At 41.8% G+C, this 21,225-nt stretch overlaps 1 protein-coding gene across 2 annotated transcripts in view; it reads right to left on the bottom strand.

The window, feature by feature from the left end:
* SRPX (sushi repeat containing protein X-linked) overlaps positions 1-21,225 on the bottom strand; it is a 48,562-nt gene that overhangs the window by 8,131 nt on the left and 19,206 nt on the right. The window contains exons 2-4 of one of the 2 annotated variants that reach the window (XM_075174260.1): positions 13,546-13,605; positions 6,929-7,120; positions 6,143-6,319 (exon numbers count right to left, since the gene is read on the bottom strand). In XM_075174260.1, the coding sequence (XP_075030361.1) occupies positions 6,143-6,319; positions 6,929-7,120; positions 13,546-13,605 (429 nt within the window). The remainder of the gene's footprint in view (positions 1-6,142; positions 6,320-6,928; positions 7,121-13,545; positions 13,606-21,225) is intronic. The other variant, XM_075174268.1, reaches the window with a different exon arrangement.

The following is a 21,225-nucleotide window of genomic DNA, read 5'->3' as shown; positions in this document are numbered from 1 at the left end:
AGCGTAATTCAGGACCACCTTCAGCTGGCCTCCTCCACACTGGAGGTGTCCCAGCCAAGGCAGGTGGAGCCTGCACTTCTCACCTTTTTGTAAGAGGAGTAAGAGATGACAATGATCTACCCCCCCACCCAATGTAAAAAACTAATTAAAAAGTAGTTATCGTAACTTTCTTTATCTAGTCCCCAGTTAAAAAGCAATGTCTACAAATGGACTGTATTTAGCTTTGAACTCCAAGGAGGGATGCCCAAGATTGTACCCAAGGAGCCTGACCCTTCTGTTTATCTGCTTTGCCTCTCCTTGTTCATCTGTGCGGTGGATATTCTGATTAACGACACGTGTAAAGCACACTGAACATAAATCTCTCTCCGTATGATAACTTTGCATGTTACTGTTAAATTCTTGGTTATTTTTCCTGCAGCAATGGCAAAAAGAGAAACAACAGATGATTGACAAAATTGTCATTTTGCAGGGAGTTGCTGCTGCATTTGATTTTTTTCAAGTAATTCTTATAATAATGCCTTAGAGGTAATACAAAACAAAAAGTAGACCAGGTAAGTTTTGAAAGCTTGTTTAACTGCTACCAGAACATTGTGACTATTATTCAGGAGTAAAGGAACAGTGGAGATTATAGAAGACCCTGATGGAGGACAAAGGCGATGCACAGCCGCGTCCATTGCCAATCCTGCCAGCATAGCAGAAATACATGGGTGAATGAAGTCCAAACACCATCACAATCATTAATTTAAAAAAAAAAAAAAGAAAAGAAAAAAATCTATCTTTAATAACTTTTAGCCTCATGTTTTTTTACCATCGCTTGGGTTATACCCAAATGAAGTCTAAATCCATGGAGTCATGTATCAGCTCTAAAAATGAACACAGAGACAGGATTGGTCTTTCCCTGCAGACAGAAAACAATCCCTAAAGTGCTGCTTAAATTTAAAGGGTGGCAGGCTTTGTCTTTTCATTTTCAGGGCAGACATAAAAAGTACAATCTGGATTTCTTTCAAAAAAATAGCAATGAGAAAAGGTTTAGGTCTTTATAAAGCATCAAATATACAAAATAATTTCATAGACCCTCATATTCTAAAAGCAACACACAATGTTTTCTACCAGTTTAACTAGGGCAAGTGCAGCCCTGTTATAGCCCCTTCAAACTTTTAATGGTATTCCAAGAACCTGGGACTCTTGAAAACTGGCTTATCTCTATTTCTTCTGTAAGAGTTTTCCGCCAATCCCAAACACCGCAGCTTTGTGAGGCACTTCCATAGGAAGAGCTCCTGTCTTATTTTTGCACAGGGAGGGGAGCGGGGGAGGCACAGGCAAGTAAGTGTCTTACCAAAGTTATTCAAAAAACATCAGGAATACTGCAAACTGCCTTACACAAATGCTTATTTTTGTGTGTTTTTTCTGTAAATAAACAATGAAAAAAAAAATCTTCCTATAGTGTTGGGAGGATAACCTTTGATTTCTTTGTAGATCCTACTAGAAGGTGAAGCTAGCAAGAGCGGGTTCCCACTGCAAGGAGTGGAGCAATCACAAACGAACAGCAGAATCCTCTAAAAAGCTTTTGCAGCTTCCTGTACTTTACAAGAACACCCTTCACTAAAGATACATAAAGCACTTAGTTCTTCTTTACGGCTTCTTTAACTTTTTCACTTTTTGAGCTCTTTCACTCCTCCTTCCCTCATCGGCTGCAGTACGCAAGCGAGCAGGATTTTTCAAGTATCCACTCTGGCTGTAGGAAGCTCTTTGTCTCCTTTCCTCATGTTTCTTATTCACTCCCTTATTTTTACAGTACTTTTTCCCATTATGTGTGGAAAGGTGCTCACATCACAGCCAGCGAGAGCTCTGCCCTCTTCTACAAAACCACGTTGCTCTCAGTAACCGCCCAGTGTAGCTGAATTGGGGTAGGAAATAACCCAGGCTCACCAAGGCTGCTTCTGGCTTTAGTTAGCTTACTGTGGCAACAGCACAGCACTGTGCTATGGACAGTATACATTTATTCCAGCATTACGTTTATTTAAAGGCAGAACAGCATTTAAGGACCCAGTGTTTTAAGCACTTAATTAATCAGAAAGCTCATTACGCTATTTAGTGCGGAGAAGACTGGTTGCTATGAACCGGCTTGGACTTCCATACCGTAAAGACAAACAATACGGTTACTGTGGGAACCAACTCACCAAGCACCCACGGGCCAGGCAGCCTTTTTAGCTGGACTTAAAAATTCCTGGAAAAGATATTTTCTTTGGTCATTTCAGCTGCCTCTTAGCATTCAACAGGCACTAAATGAACCCCACCAGAATAACTCTGCTTTGAAGCAAACCAAGAGAAAGCAGCTGTCTACCAGAGGCTCTTTAACTGCAGTGGCCACTGGGATGTGTTAAACCAAACAGCGCTCAGGTCTTTTTCCTCGTGCCCTCGTACAGATATCTACAGCCTATTAAGCACCTTAGCTACAGCTTGGCAGAAGGAAGACAGGTCTAAAAAAACCCAACCCATTTAAATGCAGAGAACATCCAGGCAAACGCACAAAACTGAAACACAACCTCCGAAAAATCCTTCAATAAAATGTATGACGTGAGCAAGGTGCCCACCTGCAGGTCAGAAAACGAAACCAGTTCCAAAACAAACCCCAACGGAGGACCCCACAAGACTGCTGACTGCTGGGGAGGTTTTATCAGAGGGAAAAATCACCCTGTAAGTGCCGGATTGTCAGACTCTCTCGCTTAATAAGTATTCCTGGGCAGAGTCGGAGCCAGGACACGCTGCAAGGTGTCTGACCCCGTACGGCTGGTCTTACGCTTTTACTACAGTGTCACTGCTGAAAGACCGATGACAAGCCAAGCGGATTTATTTAAGCTCTTTAGCAGGGCTATGTATTAAATGGGTGAATTTTGCCTGCAAGGTTTACATCACAGGCAGGGAAATTGAGTTTTCATAAAAAATTTGGCGCTGTTCAGCCCCCACTTCTCTTACATTCTTGAAGTTGTCACTTTTCTTGGCTACTCGGCAGCAGCAACTGGTACTCTGGCTCCACGCAGGGAAGCGGCGTTGCAGACATCACATCAGGAGGTCAGCAGTGGAATACCGAATTTTAAAGCTGTTTTTTGAACTTTGTGGAGAAAAATGCTAAGTTTTCAAATAGGTTTTAGATTTTATTTTTAAAAAACATACTCCTGGGACTGGCCACATTAACAATATCAACAAAATGTAAAGAGCTTGTTAACTGCCTTTCTCATAGTTTGTTAAAGGTTTACGTTTATTTGCTTGTGAATTTGGGATAACAGGAGGAAAGAAACAGAGGGATGGTACTGAATGCCCACTGCTTGCTTATTCAAGAGTCCATATGGGATAGGTAAACAAACGGTCTGCCGCTACATAAACACGCTGTTATTACTGGTTGCTGATAACATTGAACGATGGCTGGAAGTTAATTCAAAACATTAGTCTGTGTCAAAAGCATAAAGAGATGAAGAGACAGGAAATCATAAAAGGGGGAATGAAAAACATTGTTCTGCTCTCCCCACCCCCCTCCACAAGGCATTGCTCTGTGTTTCAAAACATCCATTATCAGGGCCTGTATAATTAATGATTCAGAGTGCAGAGCTTGTTTCAGACAGCGGCAGTTGGAAGCTGTTAGTTAACTACCTATCAATATAGTCTCAGGATGTGACAAAAGGACGACTTAGCACAATGACAGCCATTTACCATAACCTCTGTTATACAATCAGCAGGAAAATGAAACCTTTATCGAAGAAAAGAAGGTGACATTTTTCAATCTTCTAGAGGAAAATATCTATTTCAATCTATGCTACAGTGCATTAAGGATATAATGGAAACGTTATTCAAGTCAGTATTGGCATTTTTAGCTAACTGATAACCAAAAGCAGCTGTACGTTGATCTTTTTTAATCAAAGTTATTTCAGCAACATGAAGGATATCCTTCCTCTTATAGGAGGGGGACAGGGGAAAGAGTCTGCTTTGTTAGGACAGAATACTCACTTCTGTAAGTGACTGCTAAAACATACCTCATTTTCTTTAATTAAAAAAAAACCAAAACTTTTTTCCTCCTTTTAATGAATTCCTGTTTCAGCAATGATGTTTTAGCCCGATGCCTTTCCTACATGGATCTTCACGACCACACTGTGAACCCCAAGTAGTTTTGTGCAAAAATGCTAAGCAGTGCAACTGCAGTAAAGGGTAAAGGAAAGCCCCTTGTTTTCAAGAGGATTATAAATTCAGGTCTGCAGTAATTTTGCCACACTTGATGCTAATAGCTGTGGTGTCCCCAGGTCACTTCCCCAACTATTTGTAACGACATGAACTTTACCAGCCCATGCCTATGATGACATGTAACATCCCTACTGTGCACAGTGCAACTAATTGCTTATACACTAAAGTAACAAATAAAACAGCTTCTTTGCCTTTGTATTTCATCACTCCCCTCACCTTAATTTTACTCCTCAGCTGAAAGTGAGGAAGAATGTCTATTCAGCCAGTTCTCTTCTGGCCATTGGTAAGCTTTCGTAGGCTGCAGTTCACTGATGACTTTTCTTTAATTACTGAATTACAGTAAGGGATGTGTATTCACTTGCAAACTGCAATTACACTGTTAGGGTCATGTCTGGTCACAAAAAAAATCTCTATCCTACCTATCATGAGGCCAAAAGATAACCTTATTAAACTGTTTGCTAACTGCATAACTCACTATTTGCATAGAGTAACTGGGCGCACACAAGGTTGAAACAGGTCTTCTCCATACTATGTGGTATTACCAGTACTTAAATAATAATGTTACTTTTACTGGGTTACTTGGGACTTGCAATCATACCCTATGCAACGACTGTTCCTGCATTTTTGGAATCAAGAAGAAGCGTTAGTGCTAACTTAGCCTCTCTTTTTTTGCTTAAGACATACTTGCTTACTCTTCTCTGCAAAACAGCATCCTTTGTAATAAGCACCCTGTCACTGCAAACAGATGAGGTTCTGAAAGTGCCAGGAAATACAGAGGACAACATTTTATCGTTCCCAAACTGTTTTTCTTCCTCCGCCCGCACCATTGAGAAGGACAAGGCTCGTTTTTGTAAATAAAAACAAGAGTCACCACAAACAGTCTAGACCTAAGCGGCAGGCTCATTTATACATTTGTACAACACCAAGTAACAGGAAACCTGAAGAAAATTCTACGAACATCAGGCCACAGTGGGGAGACTCCAAAGCCATTTGCTAACCTAGACTGAGCCACAGGCATTCTGAGGAAAACCAAGTCATCGTACACAAAAAAACACCAAGCACAAATACTCTACCACCCACAAGCTTAAATTACTGGTAGCCAATTCAAATGGCCAAAAAAATAATTTCCTTTGTGGACAGCTGCTGAATCTTTTATGAGAGACTTCCCAGAAACAAGAACAGCAGCTGAGGCCTCACTATCTGCTGAAATCTCATTAGCAGGGAGGAAAGTTAAATCTCAATATTTGTTTCTCTCTCTTTTTATTTTTGTACATAAAAACAATTATTCCAGCCGAGGTTCCTGAGAGACTGCTGTAATGTAATGAAAATTGCTGGCATAACTAATGTAAACTAGGCTGAAATTTAGTCTAGCTCACTGCTACCATGCTGGTAACTACAATCCATTCATATTCCCTGGATATATTTGGAGACTGTGATCCCAAGAAACAAAAGCAACAGGGGAGGTCAGACAAAGGGTTTCGTTTCAAACCTGTTTTATCATGAAGTTGCAGAGAGCACAACAGACTCCAGCACAGAGAACATGCTAGAAGAGCAGCACAGTAATTGCAGACTACCAGCGAGTCACTCAGGAGATCAGCGAAGGCTGTTATAAGCATTGTAAAGCACTGACCATTTACACCAGCTTCATCTTTATTAAAGTGATGATAACGCTTGGAGCTGATAGCGTGTGTCTAAGGAAGACGGTCACTTGGGACTGAAAGTACTAAGTGAGGGAGAGCGCACTGTATCCCTTTTAGAAAACTGTTCTCTGCTTCTCCAAAAGGGACAGTTGCTTTTTTCCTCCAGGAACTGGATAAAAGAGCGTTTTGAAATTCATTTGGAGGCTGGGGCACCAGCAGGTACCTCAAGATGTAGACTTTCCAGGATGCAGACCAACCATCCTACTTACCAACGCAGGACGCTGGCCGGCCACTCCAAACTTTGTTGTCCATGCACGTTACTATGCGGTCGCCTTTCAGCTGGTATCCCGGCGAACAGTAGTACTCACACCTCGAGCCAAAATAGGCGCCATCTAAACACTTGAAGCCCCCGTTGGTCGGCATGGACAGGGTGGGGCAGCGCTTTTCTGGAACAGAAAACAAAGACTTCTGGAAACCTATTATCCCCCTTTGGAGTAATGTCAATGTGAAGTATTACATGGAATTGAAGACACAGCTAGCAAATGACAAGTGGGAGAAAGTCATGTTCCACGTGAGGTGTTTCACGCTGTTCTTATTAGCCACGTTTCAAATTTAACTTTACATATATAGTGGCCTAATGCAACATTTATATGAGAAAAAGATGACAAGTACCTATTCCGCTCTTCTCAGAAAATGTTTTACGGCAAAAGCCCATTTAGACACCCGATACAAATTGCGTCAGCTTACAAAATCCAAAATGGGCAATATTTTAAAGCAGCTTTATGGCTTTGTCATAAAACTATTCCCACAAATCAAAATCCCACACTCACAAAACATTCCCTATCTGCCAAGAGTATTTGTACCACTCATGGCACTTATCACGCCATGTACCACTGTAAGATCCTCAGCAACAAGCCCATCTACATATCCAAGTATATTGTCAATGTTTAAGATACAAATAACAATCCGAAGATCACTGTTTCAAAGGCAAGTAGAGTTTATTGTCTGCTGAATCTGTGGCACAAACCGCAGGCAGAGATTTTGTAGCTACTCACGTTTGCACAGCACTTTCCCAGACCAGCGTTTGCTTGACTGACAAATCAGCTGCTGAGGGCCGTGCAGTTCGTAGCCTTTTTGACAGCGAATATCACATCTTGTCCCCAGTACATTCTTGTAATACTCCCCTTGAGGTGTCCTGCAGTTTGCATAACCATGTTTCACCTTAATGGGAGAGCACCACGGTGTTTCTAGCACAGAGAACAAAAAACCACACATAGTACTTTGCAAAATGTAAAAGGTCAGACACAAATATAAAATCACTTTTTTTATTCAAGGTCACAGAGAAGAAATGGAAGAAAGTCTTATCTAAAAAGCCACCAAAGTGGAGAAGTAACAATACAGCAAGGTGCACTAAGTCTTATACATCAGAAGGTCAGCCCTTCAAAGACTGGCAGCTCTTTTTTATTACAAACATTAAAGATTGTAGCCATTAGATTTGGGGTGGGGGGGTGGGGGGTGGAACGGGGAAGGGTTGGTCTATGGTTTTTTGTCCATGGAATAAGTCTGCCACCATGTGGACAGTTTGATGACAACTGGACCTTTTTTCCTTCGTTTTTAAATGGGTACGTCCAACTTCTCTTTGGTAACACAAGTTTGCATTAGGAACAACCTTTGGTCCAGCTTAGTTGGAATCTTTACAACATTTAGCTCTCTCACCTTCCATAATAACTTGTGCAGTAAAGGACATTGCCTTGGCCGAACTCTGTGGTAGTTCAAGCTCTCCTACAGTTAGAAAGGATGTGACTTACATAAATCATATTGCCAACATGCCAAGCCTGTCTGTACACATCCTCCACGCGTCAGAACATCCATTCAGGGTTTAAGTACGGCTCCCGTTTGGCAAAGTTACTTTCCAAGCTAGCACCCAGGATTAAGGCTGAACTGGAACATGCGAAGTGTGCAAGACCAGCAGCTCCCTCGCTGTTCTCAGCAGTTCTGCGGTGCCACACTGAAACGTTCAAATACCCTTTGTATCGCCACAAAATAGCCTTCTACCAGCAAATGGGCACAGCACCATTGCCATGATTAATCTGAAGGCAAGTGTCCAATCCAACAGACTAAGTGAAGGGCTTTCGAGAAAGATCTGACCCTATTGCTCTCTTTTTGGTAGTAATTTGTAGCTTCCAAGTGCAACATATGTTCAGGCACAATGCATATATTTGACAGCACAAACCCCTGCACTTCCTATGGTCAAATCCTTCAGAGAGCGTCAATGTTCATTCACAAGCATATTACATAGCACATAGTCAGAAAAGGAAATCCAAGCTGCAGAAATTTAAATCCAGTTCTAAATCTTCTCAAAGGTCTGGACTTCATGTGTTGTACTCTTCATCTCAAAAGATGGGTGGAGGACTACGTTTCCCTAATATCATGGAAAAGTAGCCTGAAGTACAAGAAGGACCTTCTAGTTGCTCCTGGATGCATGACACTGACATGGATGGATCTGCCAAGTCAGAGGAAAGCTGGAATTTGGCCAGGACTTCAGGGCTAATTCTCCTACCAAACTCATGGGAAAAAGGGAAACACATGTACATAAAACTGAACTTTTAATAACTGGTCAGGGCTACACATCAAAATACGCAGGATGTGGGTATCGTCTCCTTCTGAGGATTTAACACCATACTGTGATACTGATGGGTGCAGTATCAAATAGAGACTTCCCCTTCCCAGTTAAAGCTTCAAAATCTTTGTTTAGCTTTGACAACGGGGTTCACCAAGAAAGCCGTGCTTTTTCTGCAGCAGGCAGCTCCTCAGTAGGAGATTCCTACACAAGAAGTGACTAAGCCTGCCCTTTCCAGGGCAAGATTTGAAAAGGACATATCAAGAGAGAGGGAGGGAGGGATTGCAAGGGAAAAAAACAAAGATGACAGGTCCTGAAATCCTGTGTGACAATGTGTGACATGCGGGAGGTACATGACAAAACTTTCAAAGTCTGCAAGAAAGATGGAAAAAAAAAAACCCATACAAACACAACACAAAGAGTTTTAGCCTTCATCCTTCCAAACTCACAGGAGACATTTAAAAATAATTTCTAGACCATCTTTGGCAGATGTTCACTTCTAGCTCTTAATTCCTACAGGTATTATGTACATTTTTCGACACTATTTGGATCAGCTCCACACATAAATAAACAAAAATCAATACAGCCTGTTATATTTCTCATACGTGGGATATTTATATTCAGTGTACAATGTCTCTAAGACATATTTACACTTTCCCAATGGAAACTACATTTTGCACCTACATTTTGCTGTGCTGGTCCTGAATCAACACAAATAGCACTTGAGGACTAAAATCAGAGACTAATTGTCAAGCTTTTGACTAGACCAAGAGCACATTCCTCTAAACTAGTCCGTTTCTGAAGCAGTCGTATCGTACTGTGACATGCTTATTTTTGTATTTCACCAATACATGTGAAAACCTGTTACAAAGATGTGTAAGTGGCATTATTCCCAGTGTCACCAAATACGCAGTAACTGAGGCACGAGAAACAAGCAGGTTAGGGGCAGAGTGCAGTTCAGCTTTTTGGCTCAGCCACACAATCATCCCATCTCTGTTTTTTTCCACAAGCATTGAATGTCAAATACATCCTCCACTATTTACCTCACAATTACGAAAAAGTAGTTTGGTGGAGAGTGGTTTGTTTGGGGTTTTGTTTTGGTTTTTTGTTTTGTTTTATTTTTTTTAAGAACTATTTCCTGTCCTTCACCCTAATCTATATCCCATAGTTACCAAAAGACATTCAAAAAAAAAAACCATCAACTTACTTGGGCCATTTTGTTGAGGGGCTGTATCACAGCGGCTCACATTTTTCATGCTTGCTATGAACCAAATTAAAACTGGGAGAGCAGGTGAGGAGTGTGAGCTAGCAGGAATAGAAGTCAATCAGCTACTGCTGAAGTAGAGTGATGACAGCACCCATCTCTGCAGCCTCCTTAGCTGCCTACCCCCCTGCCACTGGCGCAGTCTTCAAGCATCACCTCCGACCACTCTCTGGGGGCAGCCACGCATGTTGGATTCACAGAGGCAGCCTCTGTCTCATTCACCTCCGGGAGAAATCCGCCTCCTCCTAAAAGCTAACAACAGCTTTTCCACAATCTCCTCTTCAGTGGTCTCATCCCAAAATACTTCCAACTTTTCTGTCCCACTTGTTCTTTTCATGGCCTGAGACCCTAAACTTCTTTTTTTTTTTTTATTTAAAAAAAAAAAAGCTTTTCCCACTTGCTGTAGGATCTCCTCAACTAATGAGGAGGCCTCAGTTTTTCTGCAGAAGGGTTTAAACCTGAAGTTCCTAGGAGAACACTGACTGAAGGGGCACAACAGGGGAGATGAAGACTCAGGTAGGCTGGGCTTTTGCCCCAGCCACCTAGGTAATCCTCCAGCAAATCAGTTCAAGATATTTATGCCTCAGGTTTTCCACACACAAAAGGTGCAAATGCACACGGCTGATTTCCTTTGTAAAGGGTGTTAAGACAAGTACACTTTGCAACACAATTGAGAAGCTAATTTAAAAAAAAAAAAAAAGGCAAGCAGATGTTTCAGGTATTGCAAATTGCCTGAGTTTTTCTGCAAATTTTTGTTGCTTTACAAACACGCTTGCCTTGAGTAAACAGCTGCACACATATTTAAAAAAAAAAGTGGCTAACAGCTAACAAATGCAGTTCAATGCAGAAACAGAATACCGAAAAAGAAAAGGCTCTTCCTGTAGCGTTGTTGCAGCTACGGTGGTCTACAGAGAGAAACAAAACAAGGCTCCAAGGGAGGGATAATACATCTTTAATGGACCAAATGATACCGTCAGAAAGAAAAACAAAAACAGACATGCTTTTGGATGCAGATAACTTGAAGAGCTTAGGAGGAACATCTGTTTGATCTAAAACATTATTATGCTTACTCTAGAACTGAATGTGATTAGAAGAAAGTGGGTGAGGCACGGTTTATCAGGGGGCAAATATCTGGGTTTAGACCAACTGCTATCACTGAAAAAACCCCCATCTAACTTGAAAAGCTTATGTGCATCTGAAAGCACATCAAACGATACAACAAAGTTTAAGATCAAAGTTTGTTTATTTTTAACTGAAGGCACATATTGGTTTTCAAAGGCTAAGCAGCTACATGGAATATTTATGGAATATTAGGGCTGGATGGGGCCCCGAGAGGTCACACAAGCTGTTCCCTGCCTCAAGACAAGATCAGCCGTGTTCCTGAAGGCTTTGACAATAAGAAAAGCTACAGGTTTCCCAGGCACCTCTTCTGGAGCTTCACCATCTGTGCTGGGCTCTGTTCACCTAATTAAAATCCAAACTCTTAGGTACCAGGACCTATGTAGTGTTTTTCTGTTTAACAGAAAGTTTGCACCATTCTTCAGCGATACAATAGCCTGCATTGTCACCGAAATGTGGTAAAACATTTCAGAGACTCAATCTTGTGTTTGAAACCACTGGAAAACAGGCAGGAAGCAGAAATGGTTGAAGCCACAATGTTGCCTCTACAGCTAGGGCTACCGTTTGATGATTACAGTTTTTGAGAAATATTAGGAATGAGGATCATCAGAGCAGTGGCACTAGAGCTGTGATGAACACAGGAACTGCTGTATTCGGGAAGCCCTTTCTCATCAAATATGATCCGAGACAGCCATGCCAAGTGGCAGGAAGGAAAGCATTTTCTAGAGCATCATTTCCCCCAACCCCTCAGTCCTGTTTAACCACCAGCCTCAGCTGAGCGTTTCCTTCATAAGCAGCATGCAAAGTGACCAGCCGTACCGTTGCTTGCTGGTACTCCAGCCAACAGAGCTGAGGGTTCTCCAGGGAGGAAGGGAAAAACTCTCTAAAAATGCTGTGGGCACAGAAAGTCTCAGCGATGTTTCTCTGGAAAGCTGAGCAAGTTGAAAAACATCCAGATGAAGACAAAAGGGTTTGGTAGGAGGTCGATTCCCCTTCCCGCCCCCCAATAAACTGCAATGTTTTGTTTGCAGATGCCAAAGAGGATGAATTTGCGTGCTCACTTGCACTGTTTAGTGAGTGTGTGTGCAAAGAAAAAACAATGCTGTTTACGTATGTTAACATCAGTTAAGAAAATTCATTTAGTTATTTGTTATTGGGAAGTTTTATTTGCCGAGCAATGGGCCATACCCAAAATGCTGGACTGCAGATGTAAGGAGAAGCTCTGAACGTAGCTACTCAGCCCATTTTTCCTTGCTTTGTCTTTCTCCATTCCCTTCCCCCCAATACTAACTTAAATAAGTATGCTAATGAAGAGTGAGCCTTTTCTCCTCCAACGCTTTACACTCTTAGATTCACATTGTCTGATCTTCAACATTTGGCAGCAGCGCTTCCAAACTCAGGGCAGTTTTTAATATCTGCGTGAATGAGTCATTATGTTCCACTTACCCTGGTGACATTTTGGCTGACATGAGTATAATCCATTTTGGATCACCATATAAAAGGAATTTATACAGAATCCGCATTTTAACTACTTGCCTGCCCTGGCATGAATTGGCACTGATTTATCTCCATGATCTCTGGAATTCTTTTTCTATGTGTCTGTAGAGGGCTACATGTTAAAAGGCAAAGAAAAATGAGTTTACCTAAATAAAGCTTTAGCGACATATTTCTGCATGTGTTTGAAAGCAAAATTTTATACTGAAGTATTTTACTGGGAGGAACATAAGACAGCAACATAGCCATAACATCTGTGCTTTCTGCTTTGTTGTTTATAAATGTCTGAATTACTTTATGACTTACCTCTTATAAGGCCCCTTGATTCTTTGGTACAACAAGACACCAATGCCCAGTATTTTCAAGTAATCAAAACGATTACATTACAATTCTAGCATGTCCACAGATTAGTTTACTAAAAAGAAACACAGTTACCATTTAAAGTGACAAATTGAATGCTAAGTTTCTTTATTGTCCAGGCTTCTGAGGGATTTTGGCAGAGGAAAGGGGTATTGAGACAGAAGCAGACTTTTTAAGAAAATGGACATAGTAAACGGAAGATTTACTGTTAGTGCCAAAAAACTTCTCAGTCTTGCTGAGTGGCAAAATCTTCTAGAATAGGGAAGAAAACCTGAATTTGCTTTATAAACACGCCAGTCCATTCGCTCATTCATCCAGCTATGTAATTTGTTTTTGGAATGTACACGTTCATTCGTTAAACACACTTCACTTGGCATTTCAGATAGCAGGTTAACCTGAAATGCGAACAATTTTATGGGGGAAAAGAAGTCATGAAAATCAAGTTCTCTTGCACGTACTTCTATACATTACCATCAGTAGGCCCAGGTTTTGAGTCAGCTCATCATTGATGGTTTTGTTAGGATGTATGAAGAAGAAAGAGAAGCTCTTCCTAGATTTTCATGATTTAACAACCTGATCTTCCAAGAGCAAAGGTAGTGCAAAAGTTACTTACTCAGGTGCATAAAAGAGTGGTGATCAGTACTTGGTCTAATTTCCATTGTTAAAAAAAGTAGAAATTAAATCTTGATCTAAAAATCCATGAGAAAAACCATGGAGCTGGATCACCAAGATTTTATAATCCATGAAAAGAAAAAGAACGAAGCTTTCTCTCAGCAATCAGCTGATTCTCTTTAGCACATAAGCAAAGCATTCACCTTTATATCTATTGCGTGCATACACATCTTCGTCATCTTCAAGGGGTGAATATCCCGATCCTACAATACAAAATAGAGAAAAAAACTGCAGCAAGAAAGGAAATGTAAATTAAGAATAAAAGAAAGCTTTGCAAAAAGACATGCAAGATTAGGATGCAATTGTCTACGCAATGCCATCAGCACGGGCTTCTCTGAAGCTCAGATTCATAGCAGACCCAGTTTATAGTGAATTTGGAAGGGGCAAATCGATTTGATAATCAAGTGAAATAGTAAATCTCTCTTACTGCTCTTAGAGCGATGTTGCGCAATGCCATGTTGCACATGTCAAGTCACAGCTCCTCTGTTATGGAAAGCCCACCTACCATGAAGTTGATTCATTGAGCGGAGAGAACAGAGGAGGTACAGGTGAAGGGACACATCAAAGGTTTCACTATAAAGTGGTTCCATAGCGTCAGTGGCTGTTAACAGCCATCAGGCCAAATAGCAGAAGTAAAATGTGCATAACTCAAGAATAACCTTCTTTTACAACCTGTATGATCTTCATACCAAGAACAAAACATTGAGGTACATTACCTGCAAACACAAGTTACACTCAAATCAAAAACACAGTTTGGCATCAAGCAGTCTTCTGAGGTTGTTCAAAATAAAGAGATAGTATAGTTCGGTACTTTTAAAAGCCTGTGCAATAGTTAAAAGCTTAAAATAACGGTAGAAACTGCTTTATAAAAACCAGAGACCCTTCGGAGCACCACCATTCAAGTAATTCATCAATAAAACACGGCAGTCAGCAAGAAAGCTTTCAAAATATCCTTAGGCGAAATTCACTTAAAATCAGCAGCTTCAGAGCATAAAGTTTAGTCTAAATTCTAGATAAGTCTTCTCCAAGAAGGGCTCATACAAATTTCTCCGCTGAGAAATCTTTCTATAAACCTTGCATGCAATAGGCAAGTACTAAGGAGGCTCAGCACTACCCTACAGGAGCTTCTCACAGATGGTATCTCAAATTACAGCTACGGGGATACTTCATCACTATTTGTTGTGTTCTGAGACCATGGTCTGTACAAGCTGCTGCTTAAAGTTAGGCTAAATTAAATAATTCAGGCACCTCAATAAGCTACTAACTTAACGTGCAAAGCACACAGATTTTCTGCAGAAATCAAACCCAAGAGACGTCAATGGCTAGAATGATTTAGCATAAGGATAAGAGAGTTACCAAAAACAATGTTTGCCTCCCCAAAATCACTGTCAGCATCTGTCAGCAGATTCCACTTCTTACAAAAAACAAAATAAACTGCCCAGAAACCAGTAAAACTTTACTTCTTACTCTACTAGCCCCAGGAAAACCCAGGAGAGAAATCCAGCTCACGTATCTGCAGCTGCTCCACGGGAGTAGCTTCAGTGCACAGGGTCTGTCTACAGAAGGGCCGTGCCCTCCGCAGCATCAGCACTGCCGGCAAGGGTTCGGACCCCCTGAAGAAGAGACCCTTTGCATCTCCCGTGACCCCTCTCGCCGTGTTACTTGCGCGACGGGCACTAGCGCCCAGGACCCGCGACCAGCCCGCAGCGCTCCGCTGGGAACCGTGGGGAAGCGGGAGGTGCGTGCGCTCCACCTCAGACCAAAATCTTGCACCCATACTCCAGCTATGCGAACCATTTAGGCTCCTGCATGTGAAAAACCAAGAGAGTTGTGTTCACATGTACCATAAAAGTAGCAAAACCCCACAGTTCATGTTGGGCCGATGCAAAGCTTGCTGTTATCACTGGGAATCCTTCCGCCAATTTTCAGAAGGCTTCGAGCTGGGACCTTACGAAGCGAACTTCCAAACAGCTTCTCCCCTGAAATCGAGGGCTTTATATACTGCAGGCTTCCTATCCCTTGGGAGCCATTTCTCTGTGGTTTTTTTATTTTTGTTGTTGTGGTTGAATTTTTGATGCCTAAACACTGACATCTGAAAAACTTCTCAACATAAAAACGTTGAACTTTTTGTTGCACTTGAAGTCTGACTGTATAACATGAAGAGCAAGCTGTGATCCCCGAGGGCTTCGTGGAGACCTTGATATGTAAATGAACACCTCTCTGTCAGAAATTGGGATACTCTCAGCTAATTACTCAGTTCAAGGGTTATAAAACTGTTATGTCGGTGTTTACATTCTTAATTGTCCAAGTTTCACTGTGCAGTGACTTTAGCATTTAAATATCAATAAACATTAGAGCTATGTGAACTCTTACATATTTACCTTTCCTTAGACGAGAATAATTAAATGCTTTTGAAAGTCTTCTAACAAAAATTGGCCTTAAAGAGTTCTTCACTGCTCTGGCCCTGAAACGAGGCTGGGTTCATGGAGTCTGACATCTCCCATTTCCAGCTCGTTTTCTAGCTTGAAATGAGAAGCGAGTCGGGTTTGTGTCCTAACAAGCAATGTTTCGTTACTGTTAGTAACCACAACAGCCTGGCTGGAGGAACCACGGGAGAGGTCATCTTCACGCTACCCTGGGAGGGTCTCGCTCCCACTTTTCCACAACCTCTTCTCCCAGAGAGCCCAACGGCCGACGCCGGGCCTCGGCGGGGCCGGCAGAGCCTGCGCAAGCTGGGGGCACCGAGGGCAGTTTGGGCATCGCTCACCGGCCCGGGGCCACGCCATGGAGAACCGACCTAATCGAGAGGGGTGTCCCTGAAGAGCTGGGCTGGCTCTGGGCAGGTGTATCTACACCCCCCCACGCCTGCCCCAGGGCATTGCAGCACCACCTCACACAGCGGTGCTGGATCTCCTCCTATCTCCACATGCCCTTCTTCACACGTGCCTGGACCTGGTATCTCCTGTACCTCTCCCCATATTCACCCACCCATCTTGTCTGACAGCTGTCCCGCTTCAGCAGATGGCTTCTGTCCCAGTGGCCACGAGGCCTGACCTAGCACCTCACTCCCCACTGGTGCCACCCCATGAGTGATCCTGAGCAAATCGCCATTTCTTCATTTTCTCAGCCACAAAAGGGTTTTCTGCTTCACAATTAACTACCAAGCCACATAAGGACAAAGCATTGGTCTGCATTCAAAGTGCTAAAATTATCATGGTACAAAAACTGGGTACTTGAGGAAGAACGACATGAACAAGAAGCTGCTTTACAGATGTCCCACATCACGGTTCATGTTACAGCAGGTCCTGCAAAAACAGGCTGTGGATTTTGTTCTGGCAGACGACAAGCAAAACCCACGAAATAACACTTTCATTTTAAGATTAATCCATTATGAGATTAATCTATGAACTTAGATGATTCTGTTTATGTTAGGAAAAAATATTTCTTCATTCACAAAATAATTACTACATTTTTATAACCAGGGATGCACAAGAAAGCTTTCTCTTTACATACGTATTATTAGGGCATAGAGTTTTAATGAAACTACATGCAACTTAGTAGCAAACACGCAGCAGTGTCTGTCACCCAGAATCCAATAGTCTGTGCCAAATGAATAAATCCAGGGATATGACTGCCAGTCAGGGCAGGAGGAACTACGACAGCAAGCCGGTAAGTCTTCTGACGAAGTAAAAATCCCCGTACAAGAATTCATTATTAAGAGAACACATTTACTTTTAGTGTTCAAACTGGCAAGCTAATGGGACACTCAGACACACAACAGTTACCCATTTGCGCAAAACCTCAATCAGACCATTTCAGGATCAGTTTTGCCCGTGTTTTGTAGTTGACAAATCCACTCCAAGTGTCCTGATGCCAGCCTTCAAGGCGCCGCTTCACCAATTCTCATTCAGCAAAACACTGAAGTATCTCCTGAAGTGGTCTCACCAGCCTCTAGGAGACCACTTGTTTAACCCTAAATCCACTCAAAATTGATTACAGGTGTTTACGTTCAACATCAAGCATCTGATGAAGTACCCCGCTGCTTACACCCAGCGAAGGCAGCTATTCTCAGTTTCTCCTGATGGCTCCATTTCCACACTTACAGCCCAGCATTTGCTCTCTCGGCCAGGGCCGTGGTCTGCTGAAAAAGAAAGGAAGGGAAGTGGAGCGTATAGCTGCATTCGTCTATAAGCACAGATTACAGTGACACATTCACATATGCGCACAATACAAGATATGTAAGTTAAATACACACCGCCAAACATGCATTGAGCAAGATACTTCCTGTATTTCTCAGGGTCTGATTGTCCTCCCTTTGCCTGTTCGGTACTAAGTCTGCAAAAGCTTTGAGAGGAGGGTACTTTGATTGCTACATAAGAGCGACAATCAATTTGTCCGTGTTTGCTGAGCCAGAGAAGGAAGACAAATGCTATCAGATTGCAGAGGAAGTTTTAAGAGGACTTCTGCTGTCCCTCAGTTTTGCTCAAGTACGTTAGTCCTTTGTGCACCGCAGATCCCCAAGCAGATAGAAAGACACTATTCCAGACCACAAGATGCCAAACTTCACCACACTTGTCAGGCACACTTGTCAGGCCATGGCAGGCAAAAACTCTCTAATGGTTAGGTAACCTCCAGATATTACATGGTATTAACCTTTAATTGGAAAAGAATCTTTCCATTCTGCCTTACCATCTCAAAGGTCTTCAGAACTGGAAGATCTAGCAATAATTACTTAGCCATCTTGATCCTACAAACAACAAAAAACTTTGCACCTTCTCCAACCTGAAACCAGGCATTTTCTCACTGGATCATTTAATTCTGACAAGCAGCAGCAAGGCAAGGTTTAAAATAATAATAACAATGCACAAAAGAAAAATCAATACCAGTAGAAGACTTAAAGTTTCTTTAAAAAAAGTTAAAAGGAAAAACAAAGCACCAGTAAGCGAGAAACACAACATTAAAGCCTGCAACCACATATAAACCTTAGCAGAGTTACTCAGTGTAAGATCTTCACCAGGGTTGCTGGGGTTACCCACATGGGCAAAGGGGATGAGGACTCTGGTGCTCCACTGTTTGACACCACTGGTTATGTGAGTGATTGCAGATGGGCAAGTTTAAGGTCACGCACACAGGACTCCTCTCCCCATTGCAAAGGTCTGCTGGCAGGTCACACGTGCAGGTCTGCTGGCAGAATCAGGGCACAAGAATGTAATGCCAAGGCAGGCACTGCATACACAGGTGTGTACATGAACAACATTTAACATGCTATTGTGTTATAAAGCCTTTATGATTGAGAAAAAGAAGGAATGTGGGCTATAAGAGGCAGAATAACTATGCAAACTTGTTTTTCTCATGACTGACCTCGGAATTTCTTAACTCTTTTTGAGTTGGATCAACTGAAAATAAGCTATAGACAACAACAGTATAGTTCATGAAACCAATCGGAAAGCTTTTACAGTATACTGCCCCGAGACAGGACAAGTTCAGGCACTTAAGTACAAAAGGCTACAGCACTTAGCCAGCAATAAGGGTTTTTTTCTGAACAGCAGTGCTCTCCTCCCTAGTTTAGCACCAGGCAGACTGAAGAGTTTCATATCTGTACTTACAGTCCCGCAGAAAACATTAATAAAAGTTCAGGTTTTTTAGGTGATACTATTTTGTCAATTTACACCACTGAGTTTCTTAAGCCTTTTTTTTCCCCCTTCTCATGCTCTTTCACTCAGGGTTTATAAGGATTACCTACAATTGAGGTACATACTGTAAAAATGAGCAGCAACAGTCAATGTTCCAGTTTATGTTCTACTGAAGCCTGGAGTCTTAAACATACCACCAATTTACTTAATTATGTATTTCAGAAAAGATCACTGCATTTCCAATTTTTTCAACATTGCTGGGAAATGAAGAACAGAAAAAACCAACCCTAAAAATACAGGGATAATTTCCAATTTCAGCTGCATGGCAAATTTCATAGAATAACCAAAAGGAAAACAAAGTGGGGAAAAAAAAAAACCAAACCAAAAAACAGTTGTAATGACACTGTATGTTGCACACAAGGAAACAACGTGAGTTAAATGAGCTTAGATGGCATCTTCTCTGGTCTGCAGGCACTGGCTACTCTTGATACTGGGAGGAAAGGAAAGGCTCATTCCACACGCAATCTATCCTTCAAAACAGAGGAGAGCACTTGGGAATTCCTTCCATATTCAAACAGCTGATCAGTTTAAGCATGTGTAAGAAGAGGATGGCCAGTTTCCACCAATAAGTCTGGAACATCTGGATTTAGTTCCTCCAATGTTTTGCCTCAGAGTTTTACATTCCAGAGTACCTGAAGCCATATCAAATATATGAATTAAAAAACTTAGCTTTACGTGCGGCTATAGAGCTCCTTGCAGTACGGCAGGGCTAGGTCACACTAAGACCTCAGAAGTCTGGAAGATGTACATGAGGAGGCAGAAAAGGCACCAAAAACAGTCACAATCTTCGCATTAGAGGGCTTTATTTTGTGTGTAAAAATACTCGCACTCATTTTATGATGGTAGTAAAAATGGAAAGCTGGGTTTTTCATCTCATTCTTTACTGGTTGAACATTACGCCCCAGCTCTACAAAGCTCATGCTGAAATGCCATTGGCTTCGTTGGGATTTCAGTATTTGTTTAAAAGCTGCCTGCACACGCAGGTGTTTTGTTGTATCTGGTCTGTAAGGCTTAAAAAAAAATAACAAATATAAAATTTATCTTGTTACAGAAATCAAAGCAGAACAAATAGCAGAGGAAGAGTCAGCAAAATCAATTAATAAATAGCCAGAGATACTGACTTGCCTTGAACCTTCCTACAGGTGGGTTGACATAGAAATGCAACTGTATTAATGAACATGTTTAAATGTAGAGAACCTAATGGCAACTGCTCATATTAAGCAGTCTTCAACATGCATAGTAACTCAAAAGATATGACCTGCCCTCCTCTTTCCTCAAAGGATGTTCCCACTGGCCACACCACTTTTCAGTCTCCTGCTTGACTCAATCAGTAGATCCAAATGTCTGTGCAATGCAGGGGAAAGCAAGATAAAGCACAGAAATGGGACAATCTTGTATTCAGCAAGAGTTGTGCTGAACTGGTAAGTAGAAGATATCAAGACAGCCACGGCACGTTCCTGAATCCAAATGCTACTCACTCATCCAAACAAAGTTAATAAAATGGTATGTGCAGTTTAGTAGCCCAGATGATTAACTTCCAGAGATGTCTAGAAATTTCCCTGCCTGTATTTATGGAAATACACATGTAGATAGCACAGATTTGAGCTTCCATGCACACCCGCAAGCCCCACACCACTGTTGTGCTTCTATTCCTTGCAGGTGTAAGGTCTTTCAGGCACAGAAAGTAATCCCATAGCAAGAACATCCCCTCAGGGCTATACACAGATTAATTCACTGTGTCTCAGTATCGATTAAGATGCAAACAGCATGTTTTAAAGCACAGGTTTTAACTTGCTCCAAGAGAGATGCCTCATACAAGATTCCATCAAAGGACAGTTCCTTCAAAGTCATCATAATCAAAGCACAAGTGAAATGCAGAACAGAGAGCTTCAGAATTAGCAAGTTCAAAAGAGGTCAGAGATGTCTGAAGTTTGCATGCCAGCAGCAGCTTACGCTTTTTAGAATAAAACCACCCAACTACACAGAAATCATCAGTCTGATTAGGAAAATGCAGGCACAGGTTCTTTTCCCAAAAAGATAATCTCCTCCCTCCTCCCTTGCCTCCCAATGCAACTATGAAGAAACTCTGCACTGACACCAAGCCATGAAGGTGTTTCAAAACAGATTAAT

Source organism: Calonectris borealis, chromosome 1 (assembly GCF_964195595.1).
Source record: "Calonectris borealis chromosome 1, bCalBor7.hap1.2, whole genome shotgun sequence".
In the NCBI taxonomy this organism is placed as follows: Eukaryota; Metazoa; Chordata; class Aves; order Procellariiformes; family Procellariidae; genus Calonectris; species Calonectris borealis.
Note: the sequence above shows the minus strand (reverse complement) of the source record. Positions and strands in the feature narration are given on the sequence as shown.